This window comes from Mycteria americana, chromosome 1 (assembly GCF_035582795.1).
Source record: "Mycteria americana isolate JAX WOST 10 ecotype Jacksonville Zoo and Gardens chromosome 1, USCA_MyAme_1.0, whole genome shotgun sequence".
NCBI classification, from domain to species: domain Eukaryota; kingdom Metazoa; phylum Chordata; class Aves; order Ciconiiformes; family Ciconiidae; genus Mycteria; species Mycteria americana.
Window position 1 is genome coordinate 208,337,323 of NC_134365.1, and position 16,548 is coordinate 208,353,870.

Sequence of the window (16,548 nt, forward strand, 5' to 3'; positions counted from 1 at the left end):
TATTTAGTCAAGGTTATCATTGTTTCCCTTTTCTACTTTATAACCAGATCTCTAATTCCCATTATGAGCCTGCCACAGCTAAATTAGACCATGATTTATGCACAAATTGAAAAGAAGTGACGTGCGGGAGTCTCTCAGGAAGATAAGAGTTTCTGTCATGAAGTTTCTCTTTCTTAATGTCCTCAGCATTTTCTCTCTTCACTACTTTTTGATCATTAAAGTGCCACTTGGGAATCTGGGGATCAGCTGTTGGCATGAAGTTAAGTGTTTAAATTCCCAAGAATTTTAGATGAAGTTTCTATTAGGGACAAATTATGCTGAAAGTCATAGTCTGAAGAGCCTTAAGCAAAGGAAAACCTTTAGGCGTCTGATGACTTGTCATATTCTGCCTGTGTGGTGCACAAGCGGGCAGCTATTTATAACAACAGCAAAGAAATGAATCACAGTTAGAATCACAATTCATGAACTGTTTGCTCAACTGATAATTAGTTGAGTTGTGTAAGCAGATATTCAAATTCAAGGCATATACAGCAGATCAACTATCTTGTGGTTGTTAGCAACTTAAAAAGTTTGAGCTCTTCAGCTTTTTCTTTTCAGCAGGGCTATGGGATATATATATGGGATACTTACAGTTCAGCAACTGAGAAAAAAATCAAGAAATTCAATTGTATGGAAATACCAAAAAGCAAGGTCATACAGGGTGGGACTCAGCTCCCTAAGTATTAGTGTCTAGTCTGTAGCTGCCTGAAGAGGTCCAAAACATCCACATGTGCTTGATGGATGCTACAGAGTAATTGTATGAGACTCGCACTCTGCTGACAAAGCAGCTGGAGGCCAGGGGGGTTATTGCAGGGAACTGCATATCTGTTTTTACACAATTGAATCCTATTTGAATTGAAAATTGGTAAGGTATGGTGGAATACTTCTTCAAACATCAATCCAACGAGTGAAGAAGAGAATGTTTTTCTAAAATAATGTATACTTCAATGCACTGTTACCTAAACATACACTTCTGTATCAGAATCAAGCATTGTTTCCCTAAAAAGAGTCAGCAAGTGCCTAAATAGCTGTATAGCAGTATATGAAGTACTGTATTAAGGAGAAAAAATAGAAATTATTGTCTTGAATACCATTCCTGGGAAGACTGGGATGTTTCAGTTCAGAGAAGTCATTTAGGATCTTGTAGATAACAATTTCCTTGAATATAACCACAGAATTCATTTGGTAGCCTGTGGGAAATGCTATTTGAAACTCATGAGTGGCCATTCTCTTTGGATATTTAACCGGGGACACAAAGTAAAATCTTCAAACTGCTTAATAATCTGCTCCTATAGTTGGATTAATTCTGAAGATCTTTATTACCAGGAAAAAAAATTATGGTATTTTCACCAAAAAGTGGAAGGGTAGTAGACTGAGCTAGTGTGCTGTCTGGGTGGCTGATCACACAGATGCAGAAAAGCTTGTGCCAGATACGAGTTGAGCCTGGTGCAACTTAGGGACCAATTGAAAATTACAGTTCAGAATAATTTTCCATCCATTTTACATACATACTTTCTTTTGCCTTCACAGGGAACAGTTTTCAGTTTAAACAAACTTTACATACCACAGTTAAATGGAACTGAAATTCTTTTGGAAAGCTACCACCATGATTATGAAGAAAACATATAATATATACCTCTGTTACATGCAAATACATGTTCATATTTAAAAACATAACACAACATGTACTAGCAAAAGTACTTTATAAAATTGAATACAAATTTCACCTGCAAACTCAAATAATTTTTTTCTTGTTTCTGCTCTGAAACACCCTTCTTTTTCTTTTCTTCTTTGATTTTTTTCATAGCAATTGAGCTATAAAGCCATTAAAATAGGAATTTACAATGGAAACACTGACAGATCCTTAAATATAGTAGAGTGAAGAGCAAAACTGTAATAAGAACCTGTCAAAACTGAAAATGAAGGAATCCGAGACACCAGAAGAATATAAAAACATGTCCATTTTTAAGTTTTTGAATGATGATATTTTTAGATTTAAGTGCTCTATGTGTTTCCACTAATTGCAAGCAAAGTGTGACAGATGAAATATCGAGGCATACAGGACCACTACTTCTGTAGTTCAAAGAGTTCAGTATTAACCTGAAGGCAGGTAAAAGGCAATAGTCTCAGGCTTCCCTGTGTCTGTTTAGCAACACTGTAGCCATCCTATATTAGTATTTGGAATTTAATGTCCCCATACACGATCTCTTTCTTCTCTTTCTTTTCTCTGATTTCTTTCACAGCTGCTGAATGTTAGAGAAACATAACTGAAAGAACACAAAATGATGCAAACTTAAGTAAAGGCAAAATTTCAGCAGCCTCCATTCACTCCCTCGTGTATTATGTTACACACAGCTTGAACGCTTTGTCCCCTCCCGTGGATTTATTCTTCATTTAGTACCTATAGACGATGATTCTCAGTTAATGGGTACTGTTTAGTGTTTTCCTGTTCTTCATGGGTCAATGTGTGGCTTGAAATTTTATATCCACATGACTATGAAGACAGAATTTCCTCATTAATATTTTTCCATGTTTTTAATGCCTGATAGTTTCACAAATATTCATGTCTCCCTATTTTCAGTATCCACTAGTTTTATTTGTGATATTTAAAGACTGACTGTTAGAGCACTTGCTACTAATATCCAGTACTTCGTTGTTCAATATACAGCTTCTACAGGTTTCTCTATGGCTGCAGATCAGTCCCAATGACCTCAAGTGAGGCACACAGTAAACGAAGAACATGTCAGGCAGACAGTAACTTTGCTACATGGCAATACATAGTGGGCAGGTATGAGTTACTTGTATACTTACTTACTTGTATGAGTAAGTGAGTACGAGTAAGTAAGTATACTTAGTTGTATGAGTAAGTAAGTATACTTACTTGTATGAGGAAGTGACATCTCCATTTTATGAATTTTGGTGGTCAAGCAGGTTTGGGGCAGATCTGAATGGAGAATTTCACGTGTCATGGAAGAAGCATTGATGTTAATTCAGTATATGGCCATATTTATTATAGATCAGAGCCTCCCAGCTGGTTGACACACTGATTGACTGATACACATACTGATGGGAGGGAGTAAGCAGACAGAACCAGACTCTTCTCAGTGATGCCCAGTGACAGGACAAGAGGCAATAATAGGCACAAACTGAACTACAGGCAATTCCATTTAAACATCAATTCCATTGAGACGTAAGAATATCTTTCTTTCTTACTGTAGGGGTGATTAACCGGAACAGGAACAACTTTCCCAGATAGGCTGGGGTGTCTCCATCCTTGGAGATACTCAAAACCTGACTGAACATGACCTTGAGCAACCTGTTATAGCTGACCCTGCTCTGATAAGGGGCGTTGGACCCCGTGATATGCAGAGGTCCCTGCCACTCCCAGCTCTTCTGTGATTCCTTGATATCATTCAGAGAATACAGAATAAAAAGGTTTTACCCACTTGCAATCAATAAAAAACCACCATGATGTCTACTGCAGGAATAGGGATGCTGAAGTTTGTGTCCTGGCCAAACCCAGGCCAGGCTATTGCATTCAAACTATCTCAAATTCCCTCTGCTACTTAACCTGCTAAAAGTTTTCCTCATCTTATCTCCAGAACTCCTTCAAACAGAAGTGGAATGCAGGAAACTAATTGCTCCATAGGAAAAGTGGCTGAATTGAAGTGGCAGGTGGAGTATTGTTACCATTCCTTTTCCTCACAGAAATGCTTAATATATTTAGGTCCTCAGGCAAAGTTAACCTTGGACCTAGGTGGATGAATGTGAGCAATTATACAATGGCCACAGAGAGATTGGCACTGTTGTTCTGCTCATGGTGATCTACTGTGAATCTGACCTTCAGAGACTATTAATGTTTTTCTGCAAAGCTTGTTCTGTCATGTGAAGGAGAAAGCTTAAACTGTGCCATACGGAAAGGGAGCAGTCAATAAATGCAGAATTATGTTACCAATGCATACATATATGTTTAGACATCACTGTATTTAGATTTTTTTAGATTAAATATTAATCTGCACACAAATTGAGATACACAAGAAACGTTGATAAAATAAACATTATTATTTGAGAAGATCAAAAGAAAAAGGAACAAAAGCAAAATAAAGCAACACAAAATTGGTACTATAAAAATCCTGCTTCCTCAGTTACCCATTTGTTGGTTAAATTGTGCTATTTTTTTATTTCTTGGTAGTCTGAATGGAGAAGAAAAAATAGGGACTGAATAGAACTCTTTGCACTGCTAGTGTGCTTTTGAATTATTGTATTTTAACTATAATTAATGGATATGTAATGGAAATAATGAGCTAGAGTGACAATTCAATATAAGTTTAATGAGAAGACTATTTTAGATGTAAGAGAAAGAACAAAAACAGATGAACAAAGACTTATACTGCTTTTTAATACCTATGATTCCTCAAGTATATCTGTTTAAACATCAGCTATAGTCACTACTAGAGGGCAATCTAGACAAGAAAGGTAGGTGACTTTAAGAAAGTGATGAAACAGAGATTACAGCTCATGGATTAATGGCTCATGAAAATTTGTGCAGTGGTAAATCATTAGAAAATACCTGCAATTTACAGAAGCCTGAACACAGGAACTGAAAGAATTTATAAAAAAGGTTTGTCTAGAATTTAATCATTGACTTTGTTACCATTACTCATGATTTATATTGATGTAACTGACAGCAGATTCTAGTCTATTCTACTGTGTATTATAAAGTTTACTGTCTACATAAAATAATGTTATTAAATATCACTTTTCTTTGATTACAGATTAGGAAGTATCTGATTGGACTATTTCAGAAACTTCACAAAAATGTTTGTTGATCACCATACTCTTGCCCAAGGGCCCAATTCTTCCTATTTAGGACCTAAATCAAAGTTCCAACCAAACATTTTATTACAAATCAAAGCGTAAACTTATTTTTTCAGACTTGGATCCCAATATAATTGACTTTTCTATAAAACCAAAACTAGTTGTGAACTAAAAGATTCAAAAGTTCTTTACAAAATTCTTATGGACTAAAAAACTCAATGTTCAAATCAATAACCAGAGTACACATTATCACAGGCTGCCATAAATGACACACAGTCATCTATCAGGCTATGAGACAATAGAGTCCAGAAACAAGTGGATAGGAAAGATCATTAACAATTTAATTATTGTGAGATGACTAATGAAAATATGTAGCTTAAATGTGTTTCTCTGCCTACACGACTCCCATTGCTATTGTGCTCATGTATGTTTTAATTCCAGAATAGAAGTATCACAATAGCTTTTTTTCCCCTTCCTCTTAACTTTTAAGTAAAAATGATGATGAACTTATATTTGTTTGACTGTATTAACAACTCACTGAGATAATGATACATGAAAGAGATTTGAATTTTACATGTAGTTCCTTTGAAATGTTGATAGTGATCATTAAATGTCCTGTATCAGTAAGCTTCACAGACTATGCCTTGTTCTTTGGAAGTTTTAATCTTCTGCATAGTAGATCTCCAAGACCATATATTTTATTTCATTAAAGTGTGGCTTTTTGCAGCAGGTCTTGATCTTTACATCTGGTTAATAGAATGAATTGTGAATACTTTGGAATCTTTATTTAATAAAGTATATTTCTATAGGAGTAATTTCATCAAATTTAAAAACATTTATGAGATTGTAACACTCAGAATGATACTTTTTGCCAGCAAATAGTTGTGAATATCCTACTTTTTTGCTCTATCTTATAAACTTGCCATTCATTCAGAACCCAGTTCAAAAGAGCTGTTATAATATACAGATGATTTCCAAGTGGAATCAAATGATCTGACTTCTCAAAATAATGATTGCTCACCAGGGAGAGCAAACCTAACATAGAAAGACTGTGAATATGAAGACCTTGATTTGGATAATTTTTTCTAAGGTAAAAACCGACCAAGAGATGGAGCTCATGAAGACTCTTTCCACAGTTATGTTGCCAAGTGAGTGGCTTTTGCCTTTTGAATGCATCTGAAACATTTGAGGCTTTCAGACGGCATTAAGTTCCAGGAGCTAGAGTCAAGGTCTGACTGCAGTGAGGACTGTACCCAGCCATGAGTCCCACAGGAACAAACTCAGCCTTCTGCTCAGTTACAAACAGAAATGTCACTTGAGGTATTTCTGTCAACCAGCTTTTGGTTGTATGGAGGAACACCTAAGGAGGCAACACAGCTTGGAAGATGATAGCAGACCCACTAGTCAAGTGGAATTTCTCCTTCTCCGTAGAGGGGAAGGTCTCTTTTGTTTTGAGACTTTTCTAACAGATGTGGCTAAATGGAGCGAGTTCGTTTTCTGGGCTGGCAGATTTGGAAAAAATAAAACATAACATGCACTTGGTACAAGAACTCTAGAAGAGGAATAAGCTGTGGCAGAAAAGAAGAAAATATATTCTGCTGTTCTATCCTTGCCCTTCCTTATTATTTAATCAGAATGCTTTTTTAAAAAAAAATCTTTGATGGTTTAACTTTCTATGCAAACTCATTACATGACAGTTCCTAATTGTTTTTTGCTGCGACTTTAATCAGCAGTCTATGAAGAAAGCCAATTTTTAAAGTATATAGATGTTCTCATCATGTCAGATTATTCCTTTTTTAAAATGTTTTACACAGTTCCCTTCCAACGGTTCCTTCTCAGAGTACCCAAAACATGGAAACACACATACTACCTCCATTGATTTACACTTCCTTTCCAAAAATCACGATAGGCTTCCTCATCTCCTCTTCAAACAGACTCTGTTGTTGTTGTTTAAAGCATACCATACATAAAGGCAGAACTCAGTTCCCTTGAAACCGATATTCCCCTCACCCCCATCCCTCTATAAACAGTAGATGCAGGGGAACTGCTCTGAATGACACAAGATACTCCCTGAACAGCTGACTAAAAATTAAGTTGAACACAACCCAAGTCTTTCAAAGATTTGAGGTAGTTCAACCAGCTTTTTATATTCCATGTTTCATCATTTCCCATTCCAGCCTCTGTCAAAACAAGCAAGTATCAAAAGCTGCAAATGGCAAAAATGTAGTTCCAGATCTTATTTTTATGAGATTTTAACTTCAGAGTTAGGCTATGTTTGGACAGACATCAAGTAATTACCAAAATGCTTTACTGGTCTTGGATTAAAATGTGATTTACACGTGGTGATCGGAGAAACCACAGTGAGTTTTGTGGAGATGAGAGGAAAAGGTCATGTAGTGAAAACAGTTAACTGTGTAGCTACAGCATAGAGGCATCAGTCTGAATATTTGATATTATCAGCATATTTGCAATATCATTCTGTCATATCTTGTCAATATATACTATACAACTCATACCTGTTAGTAAAATGTTGTATATCATGGTCTTTCGCTCTGCCCCCACAAAGAGCCAATATGGCATGAAAAGTTACCCGTTTTTCCTTCTCAGAACAAAACGAATGGCATGAGATGAAACTAAAACTCACCTGAATGAAATGGCTTTTGCAGCTAACGAGGGCAGATGCGCTCTACTGCCTTCATCACTATTGTACAAATGAACAAAAAGGCCTTGCTTTTATCTTTTTGACTAATGCCATACAAATCAGTTTAAGTGGTTTATTCACTTACATTACCAGAAAGAAGATAAGAGTGCTCTGTATACTTAAAGACCATGTGCAAGGTGGCAAAACTATTCTAGTGTACAGACATGCAATCTTGTAAAGTGCAATTACAGCTGGCATTTAACCTGCAGTGCTTAAACTATGTTTAACGTACAGAGCTGGACGGAACTTATTTAATCAAACATATTCTGTTAAACAGATGTGCTGCTGAGTGGAGAAATTATTTGTGTAATTAAATCCTATAATGGAATCATATTTTTCTTCTCTGAATCATTTTAAAGCTATTCTTAGACAGACTTCTATTGTGATCAAGCTGCAAATCTGCCTTATTAAAATTATTTCAAATGAATAAGCACATTTGATATTGTATGTATGATTGATATGGTATTGTATGACTACTTCAGCCTCTATGCTTTTAATACCCTCATACACTAAATGTGTAGTATCTCTACAGTATAAGTGAAGCATTTTTGAAAGGAGTAACAGAAAATAGAGAAAAAAACAAAATAATAACTTCTTTTCATTTGTCTGCATCTCTGAACAATTTTAAGATTTTTCATTTCAATATTGTGGAAACAATAAAGTCACTACTGTCAGACAAATCAGCTTGACAAAATAATTATACCATACCCATGCTAACATATACATGTTCTTGTCACTTGCTGTATTTTCATATCATATCACAGAATCAAACATGCAAACACAGTATTTAGTTTACCGAACAGGCTTCTGACCTCTTACTCTCCCTTAACGCTTTGTCTCCTTTCTTCCAAGTGATAGTTGGCTTTGGAGAGGCTTGTGGCTTGCACTCAATGACAACTTCTTGGCCCTTGGTAATAATTATTGTTTTCCTCATTTGATTTAGTGGGAAAGTGGGAGCTGAAGCTGTTAAAAAGAAATACGTTAACTCTACAGAGAACAATCACAGCTTCCTGTTTCATTATATTCTACTAGGAGATTAGAATAATAGATTTGGTTTGGGGGATAGAATCTTCATTTTTGGTTTGGAAATTATTACACTGCGAATTAGATGGAATTTTACAAAATATTTGAAATCAGCAGCCAAGACTAGTGGCAGGTCTATAACTTAATCCAGTGGTGAATTAGTGAGATGTCCTTCACATCAGCATACGAAAGTAAGATTGCTTGTGAAATCCAACAGCTTTAGAGATTAAATACTACAGTTGATTTAACTACACCTTTTCCAAAATTTTTGGATTTCATAGATAACTTGTTAGAAGTAACTAGTTCAAAATGAAAAGAAGTTTAAATTCCACAGCTATCCAAAATGAACTCTCTAGAGTTAATTCTTACGAAAAGTATTACTGTTAGAGAAATTTTATTGCTTTCCCTTTTTGTAGTTGGCTGAATGTTGGGAATTGAAAAGTGAGAACTTCTTAATAGAAGATATTTAACCACGTCTTGTTCTTAGTACTTCACTTTTCAAGAAGTCCCATTGATTACAATACATCAGCTAAGGCAATAAATGTATCACAAAATGACACTAATTACCGTAATTTCACACCAGGAAAGGACAGTTGTTCTCAAATAATCTCATTTGCTTGTGTTTTTCTTAAACTAGTTTTGCAAAGCCAAAGCCCCCCCTGCAACTATCTCAGCTACACATATAGGAACATATTACACTCCATTACCTCAAATATGTAGGAATTTCCTACCATTATTTTGGGTAATTTCCATACCAGAGCTATTTATATGGACAATTTATTCTGTTCTTTTCCCTTTAATAATCCAGAAAATTAAACACAACTGCTTCTTTAATGCAACATTATGGTTAAAATTTAACAGGGGTACAGTTTCACAAGTGACAAAATGAAAGGCTGATTTTACTGCAGCAACATATAATGGCCATTTCCAATATTAGAGAATATCAAAGAAAGTGTACAACTACCTGATATAATATGTATATCTATTTTATAATAGATAGAAAAAACAGAGCAAGAAAACACTGTAACCAGCAGGGATCTCTTTGCTGACTGAATCACAAGTGACAAAGGAAAGTGATGGAAAGAGAGCAACCACTGACCGTGGGTTTTAATTTATGGCTAGACAGAAATATTTTCAAGAGTTGTCAGTGAAATTCTAATGTTGGCCAGCTAGGAAACAGTGGAAATGTACTAGATAGATTATTCTTCAGAAGAACCAAATCTTAGCTCGAATGTAGTGTATTATTTCAGTAACTTCAGCTTTATTATTCATTTGACTGGGAGTTTACAAGAATGATTCCCAGGTGCAGGTTTTGAAATCTGCAAGGTTTGAGCAGTGCAGAGACCTCTAATCTCTGATATGGCCATTGAATTACTGTGACCGAGACCTCTCTTCCGGCTATACCATACTCTAATAAAGATCATGAGACTCTTACAAGTCTGTCTCAACGCCGTGGAATTCTTCTTATCACTATTGTGCCATTGTGTGTTACCATAGTTTGCTTTAAGGAAAACTAGAGTGTTGGAAAGACATGCTTCAAGTTTTTCTCCACTAACTCTCCACTTCAGCTTTTGAATAATGAAATTTTCATTGTATTTCCAGGTAACACTATGTAGTGTATTTGCTTTACTATGGGATGGTATTAGCTCAAGTATCTAATTTCCAGTATTCAATCAGTTCTGGTGACTTCATAGGAAATTTTTACATCTTTAAAACTAAGATCATGCTTAATTACCTTTGAATAATAGCCTTGGTAGAAATAATAATCTAGTTTTAACAGAGACTAAAACATATTTACTTTCTCTACGTTTCTTCTCCTGCACTTATTTTTAAAGGAGTAAAAAATATTTTTCCATGTATTTGAACTGAAATAGCCTTATATGAGAAATAGTCACAAAATGTAACTGTGTCAGTAATTTATAAAGGAAAATTTTCAGTTAACAGAAGGACCTGTGCTCTCTTGAGCAACAAAGGACCCACTCACACATAAATAATAATAAGAAAAAGGAACCCACTTTTAACTGCTCTGCTACGTTTGGAATGACAGAAGCTGTTCCTTATCACAACAGACCAAGAACAAATGTAATTATCAAAGGGAAAAAAAGGAACAGTCTGTCCTTTTTTGATAATACTCACCTAAAATCTTCAGCTCGGCACTGACATAAATGGTGCCATACTTATTTTCTGCTAAGCACTGATACATTCCAGCATCTGAGAGATTCACATTGTGGATCATCAGAACACCATTAACCATCTCAATCCTGCTCTGTAATGGAATAAAAAAAAAGAATAATTCTATAAAAGCAAACAGGCACTGGAAATTTGCTGTGCTATGAGCTTAAGGCAAAGGGACAAAAGACATTATTAAGCAAAAATAAAACTGAGCAACAAATTTCCTTGGGCTTACTTTTTTCTTGTTATATAACAAATGACAAGGATAAAGTGGATGGGGCAGGGCAGAAAAAACTCCAAAAATATTTAAAGGTAAATATTTTTCAGTGCAAGTTCACTATCTCCAAGGCTTGCTTTTGTCTGTTTGCTTGTTTGTGTGTTATTACTATTACATGATTTTTAAAAGCAGTTCATCCTGGGAACTTTAATGAGGCATGAAGTCAGTGGTGGGTGTAACATATCTGATGATCTTCACGTCTCTAGCAAATATTTGGTTTCAGTCATGGTACTATTTTCATAAAAGTAGATGTAAAAGATTGCTTGCATGAGTAAGAGTGAAAGGGTCTAATCGCCTTCATCATTAGTGCAACTTTCTTATTTGAAAGTTCCACTAGTACAAAATAATTACCACAGCTGGAAGAGAAGGGGCATTAATAGCTGTTTATGGAGATGTATACTTCATGGAGCTGTATAATGAATAATTGGAACTGCTATAAAATATCTCTAAGTTTCATTATTACAATTGTTGTACGTTTAATTAAAAATTGATAAAGAACAGAGTGTTTGGGAATGCAGAGGAAACTGTGAAAAAAGTTCTCTCTTTTGTAAGCCCCCAGTTTAAACCGAAATTTAATTTGAAATTTCAGAGCCTGGTGCAACTAATGGTTTGGAAAATCAGAAACCCCAAAAGTACAGATGTTTAAATTGCTTCAATTTCAGGACTAATAGCTCCATCTAAAAAGGCAGAAATGGATAAAGTAAAGGCATATAACCTTATTTTCAATGCCTCACAGCCTCAAAAGTAAACTGTGTTTATGTTTCCTTTCTCATTGTTTGAATAATTGGATGATGTTCACAGATAGAAGCGACATTCTCTGAAAAGAAAGACATTACATCTTTTATATTCATAAATCTATTCTGTGAATTCATTTACAAATGGAGACATTTTCTCCCAGAACTGTGCAGCTGTATTTTAATCTGGAAAAATGCATGAAATAAATTTACAAAACTTTTCTGTACTCTAAATAATTTGAGACTATTAAAAATGGAAACGTGCTGGGCAAAGCCCACATGATGTGGGCTGACACGACGATTCAGTGACAGAAATAGTACAAAGTGAAATAAAAGGCAGGCCATGCCATGAGTGGTCTTTTAAAAGGAGGAGAATTTTATCTAGATCTAATTCTAAAATATATCAGGCGAATGTAGTTAAGGACTTTACATTCTAGGAGTCTTAAATAGAGCATTTTAATGGTCTTGATGGTGAGTTCTGTTACGTGCAGGGAATTAACTGAGCTTAAAACTGATGAAAATATAATAGTCATTGTGCCTCTTATATTACCCTGCTAGTGTTTTGAAGAGTATGATTATGTACAAACAAAATGTGGTAAATAACATAACACTGGGGGAAATATAAAGGAATCTAATTCAGCAAACACAGTACTTCTCTGAGTTGTTATTATCTTTTATACAGAAAAAAAATAGATACAAATAGCATAATACCACTATCTAAAAGAAAAAAACCCCAAACATACCGGAGGTTGCTTAGATGTACATTATTGTACAATGGCAGATGCTGTTGCATACACAGCTCAGAAGGTCCCGTCTCCCAAATATTTCTGAACTACAGAGAATTACTGATGAATGCAATTTTACATTGCTTGAGATGGCTCAGAGGGGACATGCATAGAAAACCTGTCATATACTAGCACTTAAGAAACTAACACAGAAAACAGTCATTTCTGAAGTACTTTTCAGTACTTTCTTTAACTGACTTTATCTGAATGAAAGGAGAAACATGAAACATACTGGTGACTCCTCGTCTAATGTACCTGTGGCCAGAGAGGAACTCCATTTTTCAGCCAACGATATGTGGGCCTTGGCTTTCCAGTGGCTTTACATTCCCATCGGAGCTGATCTCCACTGTCTAATTGAGTATCATTAAGTTTCTCCACCCAATGTGGGTAGGCTGCAAGAAAAAAATACCATGCTATATACAAAGCACATAAACTGGTAAGTCTCTAGCTGATAATGCAAAGACCTAATCAATTAAAGAGCTTAAATTATGGCCTTTACAAAGCTTAACTTACTCTCAGAAAGAAGCACATTTAAACAAACAATCAAAACCAAAAGAAAAAGTAATAAAATTAACAAAACTCCATAACTTTAAAGGAAATGCTGTAATGGCACCGGGCAGTGAGCAGTATCATGACCAGGAATAGAAATCTGCCTGATTTAATAAAGTCCAATGGATTAAATTACAGTACTATATATCAATGCATTCATTATTACTGAATTTAAGAGCATATGCTTGGTAGTCACAATAGAATATTTAGTAACTTTTCAAGACCTAAGCTATTTAAATTTTGGCAAGGAGGTCAGTCATCATAGACTCTGTTTCATGTAGTTTTCTCAGTTTACTATTTATTCAGCTAGGAATGACTGGGCATTTAGTAAGGTATTTGCCCATATTTTTGTTAAAGTGTCTTGGGTTTACTTCATAGTTCAAGGGAGAAAATTGTTTTAATGTTTTTAAGGACAGAACTCATGAGATTTCCAGCATTCATCAGGAACATAAATTACACAGTAAGTCAATGTTAAAACAGTCTTTTTTTAAAGGTAGACAGTTGTTAGGTGTATATGTTATCATTAGTACCTAAATTTCACGTAATATTCTGTTTAAAAGCAGGGAATATTTTTTGCAGAGAAGCAGATCTTTAATGCAGCAGTCGATCAGATAGCTATGTGTAGGATCTTAATAATTTGGAAAACCTTGTATGACTCAGTGAGAAACTGAACACTCACATGCAGAAATGAAAATGTATGTTTAAAAGCCAGCTTTTGGGTTTTCATACTGTAGCCATATCAATTTGTATAGCAAAAAGCATGATAGATGAAATTAATTAACTTAATGATATTAAATGTTGGGGTTTTTTTTCAAATAGTAGAGAATAAGTACCTAAAAGGCCTTCACTGCTAAAGGAATGTAAAATTATTCTGCTCGGTATGAATAGAAGTCCAGATCTGTCACAACAAAGTCTCTGCTTCAAATGTTGGATAATTGATAACGTACTTAAACATGGGGAACCAAGTTTAAAAATAAATCTTTGAATCTAGCTGGTGTTTGACAGGTCACCAATCAAAGACGTGAGAAGATATGAAAAGGCATGACAGGTGACTAACTGCTTCTAGCTTACATCTCGTGCATGGATGATAAATAAAGAAAGTGAATGAGGTGTCTATCATTCCTCGGCAGAGAATAGTCTGCTTCAGAGTCCCTGACCAGAGAGTTGTCAGAAGCTGGAAACTTAACACAAAAAAAATCACTCATTTCCCTTTTAGTAGAGGAAAACAGATAAGATTGACCCAACCTCAATCCCAAACCCAAGACCGAAAACATCTGCTCCCTTATTCTTCTTATTACAGTCAAGGCAATGCATGACATGCTCCATATGTGCTTCTCTGTGCTGAATCACTTGATTCTTCAGTTATATCAGAGGGTCCCATTAAATCCTCAGAAGCTGTTTGCAGGAGTCTCTGCTCTCTTGTTGTCTACTAATTGTCCTAAAAATGTAATTCGATTGCATTGTATAGTTGATGTTGTTTTCTTTTTGAGTGTTCTGCTATGCACAACAGAAGCATGCTGAGAAGCAATTGCTTCCTTTGAAAATGAGTATGCTAATATGACTTTGGAAGATGTGACAGTTAAATGTGTAACTAAAAATTCATAAAAGTTAGCCAGTGGTGCCATAAAATCATGCAGTTTCAAAGAAGTGCTAAACTGTTCCTATTTATATTTCATTCTTTTTATTATTTTGCTTTTCTGAAAATTCTACTATATGGCCCAAAGCATATCCAGTCTCATTTTTATATGTTGAATTTGATCTCATCATGAACCAGTGTTCAGCATTAGAGTGTGCACCTGTTTACACTGAAATAAAATTGTCTCCCCAAGCCTGGCTGCAGAGGTGTTCTCCTCAGTACACAACTGCCATTCCCTACCTTCTGTCTGTGGCTGTCTTGATAGCATAGTCATGGCATGGGTTTTCCTCTGTGACCACAAACTTGCAAATCACAGTGGTATGATTGATTGGTATTAACAAGCTTTTTTTCATTCGTTGGGGTATTTCTACCCTAAATCTTCTCCTCATAGCCTAAATGGCCTTTGGATTCATAATTTTCAGGCTGTTGAACTTGCCATCAGCCAAGGCAATGACTCAGATTCCCACCCCTTTGAGAACAAGGTAGCAAAGCAATAGGTAGATGTAGCAGGAATAGAGCTAAATGCATGATTCAGAGAAATATTTTCATCACTTTTTGGCTTCCTTTCCTCTCTCTACGTACTCCTTACTTTGCCACAGAGTTCCCTCTCTGCTCATTAGCAAGGGACCCTTGCCATAATATCATAACACTTGTTCTTAAACTCTGTCATTAATTTAAAAAGTGAAAAGTTTAGCTGGATGTACAACCTCTGACTCAATGTATTATTTTCTTTATTTTAACAAAAATGTGTTAACATCATTCTGATATACATGTGGGCAAGGAAACTTCATTCCATAATTGCACTTAATTTTAATTAGAAAATATAAATTCTAAGAAGCATTTAAACAGATTTCAAAAGTAACAGGTCCTTTTTTCTTTTTATAAATGCAGTGTTCATCCTGGGGAAAAATGGGTGTTTGCCTGGTTTTTATCTGTCCAGTGAAGAGTTTTGGGGTGAATGTAAGAATAAAAGAATGTGTTTTATTATTCAGTAGTCTTTACGGATATTGTGCTATAGCTTTATACAGTGCTCCCGAGATTTTAAAATCACCGTCCAATCCCTGATTTATTTTATGCTGCATTTCTGCACCTGTTTATTCAAGGATGTCAAAATGTTTTACAAACACAAATTGGCAATAAATCTGCAAGCTTACAGGCCAGTTTTTATATCCTCTGTGCAAAATGAAATTCAGATGCCGAAAACTCAGCCTACTTTCTCAAATTATTAAGCAACTTTTTGACTGAAAGGAAATTAAGGGCAAAATTTTCCATAGACAAATGACTTTGGATAGTGCCCTAAAATGTGAATGAGAACAGAGTTTGGGGTGAATAAAATTCATTTTCTGGACACGAAGCCAATTGGGAAGTATACAGTAGCAGAAGAATAGGTAGCTATCACAGTGAGAAAGATAGCAAATTTCAACTGAAGCTGCAATTCTCACCACAAAAATCTCTTCCTCTCTAGCCAGTTTTACTACATGTATTTGGGGCTAACCTGTAGTGGCAGCAGTGGATTTTCTTCCATACAGTTTTTATAAGGAAGTTATTAAAATGTTTTTAACATCAGGATGGTCTGTTACATTGCATTCCAGAATATTCCTGCCCTCAGCTGCTTGTTCCACTTCAGTGTTATGGCAAACCTCCCCTCCTGCTCTGGGTCCAGGAACTGATCCAGCCGAAAGAAAAATGGGCAAAAAAGTGTTTTTGTAGTCTGGTTCGCACCACCACCCACTGCTGAACTGACACTAGTGAGTAGGTAACACAGAAGCAAACCCAAAAGGTTCAGAGTAAGAGAGGAGCAGAATTACACAAAC

The 16,548-nt window shown here is 35.5% G+C and overlaps 1 protein-coding gene across 1 annotated transcript in view; it reads right to left on the bottom strand.

The window, feature by feature from the left end:
* Positions 1-16,548, bottom strand: part of CNTN5 (contactin 5) — a 269,554-nt gene that overhangs the window by 122,953 nt on the left and 130,053 nt on the right. The window contains exons 9-11 of the mRNA XM_075499526.1: positions 12,805-12,941; positions 10,718-10,847; positions 8,371-8,521 (exon numbers count right to left, since the gene is read on the bottom strand). Of these exons, the coding sequence (XP_075355641.1) occupies positions 8,371-8,521; positions 10,718-10,847; positions 12,805-12,941 (418 nt within the window). The remainder of the gene's footprint in view (positions 1-8,370; positions 8,522-10,717; positions 10,848-12,804; positions 12,942-16,548) is intronic.